This window comes from Onychostoma macrolepis, chromosome 11 (genome assembly GCF_012432095.1).
Source record: "Onychostoma macrolepis isolate SWU-2019 chromosome 11, ASM1243209v1, whole genome shotgun sequence".
NCBI lineage: Eukaryota > Metazoa > Chordata > Actinopteri > Cypriniformes > Cyprinidae > Onychostoma > Onychostoma macrolepis.
The window spans coordinates 12,601,759-12,615,178 of record NC_081165.1 but is presented as its reverse complement, the minus strand read 5'-3'; the positions used below and the strand labels follow the sequence as shown (position 1 = coordinate 12,615,178).

The 13,420-nt window shown below is 35.6% G+C and overlaps 1 protein-coding gene across 3 annotated transcripts in view; it reads left to right on the top strand.

Annotated features, from left to right (window-relative positions):
* Positions 1–13,420, top strand: part of thsd7bb (thrombospondin, type I, domain containing 7Bb) — a 76,846-nt gene that overhangs the window by 14,810 nt on the left and 48,616 nt on the right. For all 3 annotated transcript variants that reach the window (XM_058792125.1, XM_058792123.1, XM_058792124.1), the window contains one exon: positions 11,830–11,982. In XM_058792125.1, coding sequence (XP_058648108.1) covers positions 11,856–11,982 — 127 coding nt within the window. In that variant the 5' untranslated portion in view covers positions 11,830–11,855. The remainder of the gene's footprint in view (positions 1–11,829; positions 11,983–13,420) is intronic.

Here is a 13,420-nt window from a genome sequence, read left to right as displayed (position 1 = left end):
GGGTTCTGGTCGTCCCAAACATCTTCCATTTAAGGATTATGGAGGCCACTGTGCTCTTAGGAACCTTAAGTGCAGCAGAAATTTTTTTGTAGCCTTGGCCAGATCTGTGCCTTGCCACAATTCTGTCTCTGAGCTCTTCAGGCAGTTCCTTTGACCTCATGATTCTCATTTGCTCTGACATGCACTGTGAGCTGTAAGGTCTTATATAGACAGGTGTGTGGCTTTCCTAATCAAGTCCAATCAGTATAATCAAACACAGCTGGACTCCAATGAAGGTGTAGAACCATCTCAAGGATGATCAGAAGAAATTGATAGCACCTGAGTTAAATATATGAGTGTCACAGCAAAGGGTCTGAATACTTAGGACCATGTGATATTTCAGTTTTTCTTTTTTAATAAATCTGCAAAAATGTCAACAATTCTGTGTTTTTCTGTCAATATGGGGTGCTGTGTGTACATTAATGAGGAAAAAAATGAACTTAAATGATTTTAGCAAATGGCTGCAATATAACAACGAGTGAAAAATTTAAGGGGGTCTGAATACTTTCCGTACCCACTGTGTGTGTGTATATATATATATATATATATAATACATATACCGATGCATCTCAATAAATTAGAATTTATATATATATTATATAAATTCTGGTGATCAGTTTGTGGCACTGCTGAGGTGGTATGGAAGCCCAGGTTTCTTTGACAGTGGCCTTCAGCTCATCTGCATTTTTTGGTCTCTTGTTTCTCATTTTCCTCTTGACAATACCCCATAGATTCTCTATGGGGTTCAGGTCTGGTGAGTTTGCTGGCCAGTCAAGCATACCAACACCATGGTCATTTAACCAACTTTTGGTGCTTTTGGCAGTGTGGGCAGGTGCCAAATCCTGCTGGAAAATGAAATCAGCATCTTTAAAAAGCTGGTCAGCAGAAGGAAGCATGAAGTGCTCCAAAATTTCTTGGTAAATGGGTGCAGTGACTTTGGTTTTCAAAAAACACAATCGACCAACACCAGCAGATGACATTGCACCCCAAATCATCACAGACTGTGGAAACTTAACACTGGACTTCAAGTAACTTGGGCTATGAGCTTCTCCACCCTTCCTCCAGACTCTAGGACCTTGGTTTCCAAATGAAATACAAAACTTGCTCTCATCTGAAAAGAGGACTTTGGACCACTGGGCAACAGTGCAGTTCTTCTTCTCCTTAGCCCAGGTAAGACGCCTCTGACGTTGTCTATGGTTCAGGAGTGGCTTAACAAGAAGAATACGACAACTGTAGCCAAATTCCTTGACACGTCTGTGTGTGGTGACTCTTGATGCCTTGACCCCAGCCTCAGTTCATTCCTTGTGAAGTTCACCCAAATTCTTGAATCGATTTTGCTTGACAATCCTCATAAAGCTGCGGTTCTCTCAGTTGGTTGTGCATCTTTTCCTTCCACACTTTTTCCTTCCACTCAATCTTCTGTTAACATGCTTGGATACAGCACTCTGTGAACAGCCAGCTTCTTTGGCAATGAATGTTTGTGGCTTACCCTCCTTGGGAAGGGTGTCAATGATTGTCTTCTGGACAACTGTCAGATCAGCAGTCTTCCCCATGATTGTGTAGCCTAGTGAACCAAACTGAGAGACCATTTTGAAGGCTCAGGAAACCTTTGCAGGTGTTTTAAATTGATTAGCTGATTGGCATGTCACCATATTCTAATTTGTTGAGATAGTGAATTGGTGGGTTTTTGTTAAATGTGAGCCAAAATCATCACAATTAAAATAACCAAAGACTTAAACTACTTCAGTCTGTGTGCATTGAATTAATTTAATACACGAGTTTCACAATTTGAGTTGAATTACTGAAATAAATGAACTTTTCCACGATATTCTAATTTATTGAGATGCACCTGCATATGAAGAGTTCCAATGCAAAAGCCTCTAAAAGCCATCTTGGTCAAAAATGAGATAACGATACTGAGTGAATGCTTTCCACATAGGTGTTTATCAAGTACTTTCACTTCAAATGTGCTTAATCCCAGCCTCAACCCATTCAGAAGTACCAGTACTTACATAGAAACCTATACATAGTAGCCAGAAAGAAATGCTAATTTTAAAGAAAAACGTCAGACGTACTTAGAGGGCTTTGGTTGCACTTTATTTTACAGTATGTGTATTTACGTGTACTTACAATGTATTTACAGTGTACTTGCACAATGTACTGGTAATATAAAGTAACTACATGGGGTAGGATTAGGTTTAGGGGTTCAGGGTTAGTACCTAGTTATTGTAATTACTACAATAAGTACATAGTATGTACATGAGGAACAGGACTGTAAAATAAAGTGCTACCGAGGCTTTTGCATCTGAACTCTTCATATATACAGTGAGGAAAATAAGTATTTGAACACCCTGCTATTTTGCAAGTTCTCCCACTTAGAAATCATGGAGGGGTCTAAAATTGTCATCGTAGGTGCATGTCCACTGTGAGAGACATAATCTAAAAAAAAATCCAGAAATCACAATGTATGATTTTTAACTATTTATTTGTATGATACAGCTGCAAATAAGTATTTGAACACCTGAGAAAATCAATGTTAATATTTGTTACAGTAGCCTTTTTTTGCAATTACAGAGGTCAAACGTTTCCTGTAGTTTTTCACCAGGTTTGCACACACTGCAGGAGGGATTTTGGCCCACCTCCACACAGATCTTCTCTAGATCAGTCAGGTTTCTGGCCTGTCGCTGAGAAACACGGAGTTTGAGCTCCTCCAAAGATTCTCTATTGGGTTTAGGTCTGAGACTGGCTAGGCCACGCCAGAACCTTGATATGCTTCTTACAGAGCCACTCCTTGGTTATCCTGGCTGTGTGCTTCGGGTCATTGTCATGTTGGAAGACCCAGCCTCGACCCATCTTCAATGCTCTAACTGAGGGAAGGAGGTTGTTCCCCAAAATCTCGCAATACATGGCCCCGGTCATCCTCTCCTTAATACAGTGCAGTCGCCTGTCCCATGTGCAGAAAAACACCCCAAAGATGATGCTACCACCCCATGCTTCACAGTAGGGATGGTGTTCTTGGATGGTACTCATCATTCTTCTTCCTCCAAACACGTTTAGTGGAATTATGACCAAAAGTTCTATTTTGGTCTCATCTGACCACATGACTTTCTCCCATGACTCCTCTGGATCATCCAAATGGTCATTGGCAAACTTAAGTCGGGCCTGGACATGTGCTGGTTTAAGCAGGGGAACCTTCCGTGCCATGCATGATTTCAAACCATGACGCCTTAGTGTATTACCAACAGTAACCTTGGAAACGGTGGTCCCAGCTCTTTTCAGGTCATTGACCAGCTCCTCCCGTGTAGTTCTGGGCTGATTTCTCACCTTTCTTAGGATCATTGAGACCCCACGAGGTGAGATCTTGCATGGAGCCCCAGTCCGAGGGAGATTGACAGTCATGTTTAGCTTCTTCCATTTTCTAATGATTGCTCCAACAGTGGACCTTTTTCACCAAGCTGCTTGGCAGTTTCCCGTAGCCCTTTCCAGCCTTGTGGAGGTGTACAATTTTGTCTCTAGTGTCTTTGGACAGCTCTTTGGTCTTGGCCATGTTAGTAGTTGGATTCTTACTGATTGTATGGGGTGGACAGGTGTCTTTATGCAGCTAACGACTTCAAACAGGTGCATCTAATTTAGGATAATAAATGGAGTGGAGGTGGACATTTTAAAGGCAGACTAACAGGTCTTTGAGGGTCAGAATTCTAGCTGATAGACAGGTGTTCAAATACTTATTTGCAGCTGTATCATACAAATAAATAGTTAAAAAATCATACATTGTGATTTCTGGATTTTTTTTTTTAGATTATGTCTCTCACAGTGGACATGCACCTACGATGACAATTTCAGACCCCTCCATGATTTCTAAGTGGGAGAACTTGCAAAATAGCAGGGTGTTCAAATACTTATTTTCATCACTGTATATTGTATCATCCTCTATATATATATATGTTGTATTTTTTTTTGTTTAATTTTAATTACATTTTTCTATACCTATCACTATATCTGAAGGACTGTTTCCCAATCTATCAGCACTAGCTCACTGTCTAATCTTTCATAAACCCACAACGTTCACAGATAAAACAAGAAAGCTTTATAAAAAACAAGGTTAAAACGTTGACATTTGTCTGAGCATTTCTCTCTATTGTTTCATATGAAAGTTGAGGCAGTGACTCCAGCTCTCATAGATCTTGAGCCCAGCTTTCAGGCCTCACGGCTAAGAATCACAATGGGACTATGAAGAACAGATGAAAGAAAAGACAATCAAAGACAACTCAAAAACATGTTGAGTTTGCTTTAAGTGAAACACTTTGAAACCCACTTCCCGCGCTGTTTTTATGCAGAAACTCTCATTAGTGTGGCACACATGAAAACAACAGTATTTCAATCTGTGTGAAAATTAGCTCAAAGACTAATAGACTCTCTCTCTCTCTCTGCGTATCTTCCCTGTGTCTTCAGTTTTACTGCTGTAAGTCTTTACTGTTTGTCAGATGTTGAGATATTGAATGACGGATGCTGTCACTGAGAGGTCCTCAACATGGCAGTTCCCTTTCATCTCAGCTACAGGAGAATGCATAGATCCTTTATTTTTGATGCACTCGCACAAGGTCCAATATTAGATTTTTGCCGCACTGGCCAGTGGAGGGTAAATTTAATGACCATAAATCTTCCTTACTGGCCGCAAAATTGTATTTTACATTATTTTTAATATTAAAGCTATATTTCCATCCCTTAGGCAATGCAATTATTCAACTGTTTTCTCCAGTGCATGTCACTGTGTGACTCGCAGCATTATATATGACATCTCTACTGAAACTAAATCTGACACTTGATTTTGTTCCTCATATTTTCATGTTGGTGGTTTAATCACTTACTGTTTGTTTATAGTGCAACCAGCAGGCAGATTCTTCTTTTTGGTCTTAAAGCAATCAGGTGGTACTTGTGCCATTTAATAATAATAACAATAATAATTAATAATAATGAAAATAATAATATTATTATTATAGATAATTTTCACTGAGATAAATGTTGTCAGAAGATGCACAAGTAAATAAATTGTTTGTGTCAACAACAATGGTGCTGACGATACTAATAATAATAATGTATTATTATTATTATTTTAAATATTTTTCACTGAGATAAATGTTGTTCGAAGATGCATAAGTCCTTGCTTATTTTCTTTCTTTCTTTTCTTTTTTAAAGAAATTGTTTATGTCAACAACAGTGGTGACAATAATGATGATAATAATAATAATTATTATTATTATTAAATTATTATTAAAATTGATTTATTGAGTCTAACACTGATGAAAGGACATGAACAATTATGTCTAACATAACACAACATCTAATATATATTTATTGCAGTGAAAATAATAAACAAAAATATTTAAAACCATTTTTCACTATTAAAAATAATTAATTAATTAAAAACAACATCACCATTAATGTTTATAATAATAATAATAATAATTATTATTATTTTTATTATAAACATTAATGGTGTATTATTATTATTATTATTATTATTATAAACATTAATGGTGATGTTGTTTTTAATAAAATATTTAAAACCATTTTTCACTATTAAAAATAATTAATAAATTAAAATATTTATTATTATTATAAACATTAATGGTGATGTTGTTTTTAATTTATTAATTATTTTTAATAGTGAAAAATGGTTTTAAATATTTTTTATTATTTTCACTGCAATAAATATATATTAGATGTTGTGTTATGTTAGACATAATTGTTCATGTCCTTTTCATCAGTGTTAGACTCAATTAATCAATTTTAATTAAACCATGTATTATGTTGCAATTCCTATTAAAAGAAAATAATAAATTTTACTTGCATTTAGTGTCTAGTGAATGCGAATTTAGGACCCTGAACGTCATACATGAAGTGGACTGTATTGAAGCCTGAAAGCCAATTTCAGAGCCCTTGGACATATCTGTAATTGCACGCAATCCATTTTCCATATACTTTACCAATTAAAGGTCTACACCTCATCCTATTTTAAACCTAGATGTCTCCAGCCACCAAGGAAATTACAAGAACAGATGTTCAATCCAGCAGCTACGCACAGCTCTCATTTGAACCCTATAGAAACTATGTTTCTATCGATTCTTCCATTTCCACTTGGGTTCATAAGTGTATGTGCGACAGTTTCCTGCTGAGCCGGAGCAGGTTTGGCCGTATATAGCTGCCATATGCTTCCTGCTGCAGAGCTCAGGGCCACAGCAGGGTCTGCGTCCTAATTGAACTGTAATTGACTCAGCAGCAGGGAAGGTCAGTTTGTCACTGAGCACTGCATACAATAAGTCGTCGAGCCCTGTTACCTGATCTGACCAGTCATGACTCATTCCACAGGCTCTGAGATACTCTTTTTACAAGATAAAACATGAAATTGATGCTTAATTAGGAACGCACACACAGAATAACCATATCAAGTGAAGTAGAGAAAACATACATACTCAGTGACATATGGATTAACACTGACACTAAAGTAATTACCTATGTAGCTGACGCCATTGATTATTGGCTTTCTTGTATGTGAACACTAATTAAAGACAACAGGAATTTTACTGTCCTCACTATCCTGTTCTATACACACGTTCTGGAGCGAAAAATGTATATTTGCCCTTTTTATTTCTGAAAAAAAATAAATAATTTGATTTAAAATGTATTTTTAAAAATGATTATTTATGTATGTATTTTTTTTATTTACAGCAACTTTAAATCTTTGGGCTCAGTAATATATTTATTTTAATTAATACTTGTATTTAGCAAGGATACATTAAATTGAGAGTAGTAAAATCATTTATAATATTTAAAAATATTAAGCAGCTAAACATTTTTAAACATTTTTCAATTCAGTTTTGCCATCACAAGAATAAATTATATTTATTTAAAAAAACTGTCTTTTTTTTTTTTTATAAATATAATATATATATATATATATATATATATATATATATATATATATATATATATATACAGTATATATATATATATATAATCTTTCTGGGGTTTTTTCAGAAAAAAAATAAAAATAACTTCAAAAACCTTAATGACCCCAAACATTTGAACAATAGAGTAATTGTCAAACTGATCTGAACATACGATTGCATAAACACTGCACATTTTAAAATATCATAGGAACAGAGTATCTCAGTGTTTCCAGACTAAAACCTAGCATCATTAACCATGCACTACAAAATGCAATTCAGTTCATAGTCAATATGTTTGCATTGTGTGAAAGAGCATTGTTAAATGCCAAATGGGCGTCACTTGATAGTGCAGGCCTGTGGATCCTTTTGAAGTTGCTTTCTCTTCATTAACGCAACCTATGCATTTGCACATTAATTATGTATTAATAGAGAAAATAAGATCTCCAATTCATAAAGAGGCAACATCTGTGAGAGCAGCCGCTGCAATAACGTAAGATTAGCTCTGTCGTCCTCTAGGTTAATTACTACAATACCGCTGAAGCAAAGGTTAAACAAAGGTGAGTCTTGTTGGCATTTAGCTTGGATATCTGAGTTCCTCCTCAGCAGAAGCGTGAAAATTTTAGTCAACTCTAAATCTCAAGCGTGGGAGATGCTATGAAGGAAGGGTGAATTTTAACGCAGGAGTTAAATGTTTTAAATGAGGAGCTGTTCCAAGGCTGGTATTATGAAAATGTCATTGCACTTCTAGTGGGTGAAAAGTGATTTCAAGTGGTGAGACGTCCTGCAAACCCACTTGAAAATTGCTGCGGAGATGAATGTGCTTGTTATGAATAAACCTGGAAAAAGCCTTCTAAATGCATGCATATGTATTAAATGATTACCTTGAAACACATTGCCTAGAATAAACCTATTAGGAAGGGGGAGTTTGTGTGTTTCCTGTCTAATGACGCCTGTATGCTGGAGATTAAGACAAATTTGTTCATTATTCTTTTCTTTACAACCTCTCGACCCTCGAAAACAGAGCTGAAGATTTCTAGGTTTAATGAAAAGGATGCACCCATTTAATCAGCCAAACAAACTATTTAATTAAACTTTTCAGTGAATTCTTGAGCCCCGTAATTCCTCAAATCAATCCAGGCTTCTTGAAAAATGAGTGTTTTAATCAGGCAGCCATTTGTAGATCGCTATTTCTACTTTGTGTGTGTGCGGAAGCATTGGAGTCTGCACATGTGTGAGAGCCTGTGAGTGAATGGAGTCCTGTCGGAACTGATTAGCTTTGTAATTACTCTCCGGTCTCCGGTCAGCACTAACAGACATGTTTAATGCTATGCGTCAATCTACAGTCTCACGATGAAACGAGCAGGGAATTCTGAGATAACAGCACTTGGTTGAACGCAGCGGAGAACTGTCTCTCGAAGCTCACTTCAGTTGTGACAGGCTTTTCAAACTGTATGACAAAGCTGAAGCAGCTATAACCAAACATTTGATGCAGATCCAGTCAGTGTTATGTAGAACTGCTGAATTGAATGTGATTTACATTTTTGGATGGAGTGATGTGGGGATTATGGCAAAGGGAAGAAACAGATGTGCAGAAAAAGGAGGAATTATCTCTCAGAAACATCAGGGGAAATAGAATGGGAAGTTATGCAACTGAGTAGCTAATGAACATGAGAGTATTGGAAGCAGAAATAAGAGTGGTTTGCAGACCATAACAGCCAGTAAACCTTCAGTAAAATCACAATCAAGTTGGTGCTTAATTAAAAAAATAAAAATGAATTAATCATTAATGAATCCTCACCTCAAAACTATAATAACCTGAATTTTCAGCATAATTACTCCAGTCTTCATCGCCACATGATATTTCAGAAATCATTCTGTATTTTTCTATTTTGCTGATCAAGAAGCATTTCTAATTATTATCATTGTTGAAAATGGTTGTGTTGTTTAATATTTTGTGGAAACGTGATGCATTGTTTTCAGGATTCTTTGATTGATTATTAGAAAGTTTACGAAAAGCATTAAAAAATAATAACTTTTATAACATTATAAGTCTCTTTACTGTCACTTTTGATCAATTTAAAGCATCCGGTAACACTTTAGCATAGGGACCAATTTTCACTTTTAACTAGTTGTTTATTAGCATGCTTATTATTAACATATTGGCTGTTTATTAGTACTTATAAAGCACATATTCTCCATGACCATATTCTACATCCTAATTCTACCCAATACCTAAACTGAACAACTGCTTTACATTAATAAGCAGCAAATTAGGTGTTTATTGAGACTAAAGTCATAGTTAATGGTTTGTTAATATAGCAAGAATTGGACCTTAAAATAAAGTGTGACCCAGCATCCTTGCTAAATAAGAGCATTCTTCTTACTATTGTTATTTTGAATCTTATATATAAATCAATATAAAATATAACAGTTTTATATGCGTCATATATTATTAGAAAATGTATATATATATACTTTTTTTTCCCCATTCCACACCATACCATTCAACAGTGAACCATATGCCATGCAATACTGTTTTATTCTAAACCATATTATCATGGTAGTAATGGAGCAGTACACATACAAACAGAAACACACACCGTTTTTAGGTGCATTTGGAGTGGTTTCATCCTTCAAAAAGCTCTCTGAGAGGGTTAATTGACTACTGTTTGAAACAGATGTTCCAGTTCAGATCTACAATTATTAAGTGAATCTTTAGAGTCAAGTGTCTTTTAGAGTTTTCTCTCTCTGTCACTATACAATAATTTGTCTTTCTCTCTCCTGCTTTTTATCACCTTCTGTCTGTTCTCTATTTCCCTCCTCTTCTCTCTCCAGCCTTTTCTTTTCTCTCCTATAAGTAACGGATTTGACATGGCGGGAATGTGGCAGACATCATTTAGCTGAGTGGAATCAGCCACGGCTCTTTGTGCAGCAAAGCACCGAGTGTCCTGTTCATCTATTTAAACGTTCTCCTCGAACAGAGCTCACGCTTCATCCAGTCAGCTCTAACGAGCGCCAATGAATTCCCTTCAAGAGCCTGCATGGATATTTTTTCCCCCTCAGGAAGGTGTTTATGTGAGACAGATGAATAAAATGACACAGAGAGGGAGCGAAACAGATACGGAGTAAGGATTTCACAGGTTTAGCTTTTGTGTAAATGTGTTCAGTGTCTCCAGGGACGTATTCTTCTGCTTCTTCTCACTTCTCTGATTGATTGTGCTAAAACTTTTATACAGAATTTAAACCAACATATAGTTAATGAAACACATCTGGATCTGTGGCTGGAAGTTAATTAGTAATGTACATAATCAGTAAAATAGAAGCTGAGGCACTGGGATTTTGTATAAAAGCATTTTTATATATTATTGCATAATATTTCACCATTTTGACTTTCAGGTAAACCTCAAATTTGACTTAAAATCATAACTTTAACTTTTTTTTTTTAGTTGCAAGGGATTGTTCGATCAGTAACAGTTGACAGAACTTTTGCGGAGCAAATTAATTATGTTCTTGAATTAAATTTAAACTCTAAAAAGCTACTTTATGGATAAAATGGCTATTTAGACAATTTAATATATATTGAAGTTACCATTTTAATTTATTATTACTGTAATTCATGAACTACTATGTAAGAGACATCAAAACAATTTCAAACAACTTGAAATGCAGGTTGCACAAAATATTTCTGTGAGATTATAATATGATTTCTCTTCATGGATTAAATGTGATATTTCTGATGAAAATTGTTAGAAAAAAATATATATAATTATTATCAATAGACGTGAAAGGTCCTAAATTGTAGTTACATTGACTTGGGTGCGTTATACTTGATAGGGTGAGCGATATACCGGTTAATCGAAATGTGTCAACTGGTAGAGATCGTCTCTATCGCGGTTACACGCTCACATGACATTGCTGTGCTACGTGGTTGCGAAATCTTATCATTTACATGCTATATGCGTGCGCTGTCTGAGAGAGTGTTTCTGAGCGCTGTCAGAGAGGCGCGCACATGTGAAAACGGTGCTCATAGACCGCGGAAGTTATTTTTGCCACTTTATAGGCCTTGAACAGTTAAATACACACACTTATATGTGTAAAAATGCCATCTTTGCAAGTATCCTTGTAAAAACAGTAATTTTGGTCTTAAGTAAAAGCAAACAGCAGAGAAAGAAAACAAACGTGTAACAGTAAAATTGGATCTGGGCAGCTCTTAAAGTGACAGCAGTCTAATATTCCTGCTCTCTGTCATTCATGTTAATCAAACAACAAAAGAGAATGTCTCTCATTGCTCTTGACTAAATCACTTTTGTAACTTTAATATAAGAAATAGATATTTACTTTATACAGTGAAGAATATACAGTTTTTTATATTTGATTACTTTATACAATGTATATAGCATTTCTTATTTTTTTGTTCTACTGCAGTTTTTTGTCCTGTTGCTTGTGATTCGTTTCTTATTCTTATTTAATCACTGAATACAGTATTCACTTGTCTTTAGTGAGCTTGAGGGGTTTTTTTTTTGACAAGAATTATGACATTTCTATGGTGTCAAAAATTTTGATTTAAAGCAAAAATAACTATATTGTGATATTGTTACCATGAAATAAAATTACTCATATCATGATGAAACATTTTTCCCACCCATAGCTTGATGGATAAATTCTCGTATACTAAGATTAAAAGAGGGTCTAGAAATTCAAATTTGACTGACTTTGACCAATGAAGTGTTCTTCAGACCTCATGGTGTCTAATTTTCCACAAAACAAAAGAAATCTAAATAAGACATCTTAAATATCTAGAACTAACTAACTAGCTATTGTGTATATTTCTTCTCTGCAGGTTAGATGCCAACAGGCTGACAAAAGATGGCATTTCTGAAGGGTGAGATTACCTTTGTCTTCTCCCTGTGGGCTTCCCTCCTTTATGTAGCACTAATGTCCCTTCCACTGGGGGCAGAGGCACCAAAAAGAAGCCAGTACATCTGGAAAACAGGTGAGTTGCCAATATTTCCAACATTAGCTTTTTTCTTCGGCATCAAAATGAAATTAATTTATTTGGCCCCTAGCTGAATTATGAGTGTTTTTCTACCATGGTTACTTGTTTCTGTCATCATTCACTCACTGTCATGTTGCAACAGTACAAACCTATATGACTTTCTTTCTTCTGTAGAACACAAAAGGGGAAAATTTGGAAAATAGCCACTGTTTTCCATATGAAAGCGATTCATTGAAAAGATATGACTCAAAAGATTCGTTCAGATACTTCTGTCATAGGGAACTAAGGCTTTCCATGAATATCTAATATTTGGTCTTTTGTCAGACCAAAGCAATCATATCATAACTTGGGAATATAGCACACAAGATACTTTCATGCTGCTTTTTTTTGGACTCCAGTTCTCGTTTGCTTTTAAGAATGGCCAAGATCACATTTCTGAGCTCTACAGAAGAAAACAAAAGTTGCATCATTTTCATTTTTGCATTAATTGTTTCTTTAACTGTGCACAGGGTAAATCTTCACACAGACAAAAATGCAACAATTATTTCAAGGTTTTGAGAAATGCTAAACACACAGCTTGTGTTTGTAAGATCCATCCACAGAATGAGCCAGAGAATTCTGACACATTTTTGCCATTTCTCTGTGGTCAGATCCAGTTGAAGAAGTCACTTATTAGGATTGCATAATCAAATGTGTGAATGACAGTGTTTGGTACAGTACAGGCAGTTGAGAAGCAAGGTAATGCACACTTCTGGTCTGCATATGATAGAGGAGAGCAGAATTGGTAAATAAAAAATGGTTCAGGTTGGATATTGATTCTTGTTGTCGCAGATCTTGGATCAGCAGGCATATATGTACAGCACTTCAGAAAACTGTGAGACCATCTGTCTGTGTTATCTGTGAAGTCTGATCAATCTTATATCCAGCTGGAGTTGCGCTGAGAATTCCTCATGTCACCATGGCAACAATTGTTAAGTGTGAGATTGACAGCTCGCAAAGAACTGAAGATTATTACTTGGCCTATTAATGCTGTCCGACACATCCAAGCTACTGTGAGCTTACATTTCAAGATGCCGCAATTAAGCACTTCTCCAAAACTTGTAACAAAACCTGAAGACCTCAGGTTCGTATCAGGCAACTGTCATTCTCAATAAATAAATACAGAAATAAATACAATGAAATTGTGGGAGGTTTAGGTGATCTGACAGCCCTTGTTCAGATGAAATTATTCCATGAGAAAAAATATCCAGTAACAAGGAGAGGAAGTATTCGGATGGTCATGAAATCTGAACTCGGAGGCCACCAAAACAGCCTTTAATAGGGTATGTTTAGCACGTTTATTTTATGTTGGTGTTATCATTTTAAATATTTTTTACTATGCATTTCTTTATGTGTAAAACATTTTTAAAGAAGAAAAATAATATATTAAATTATG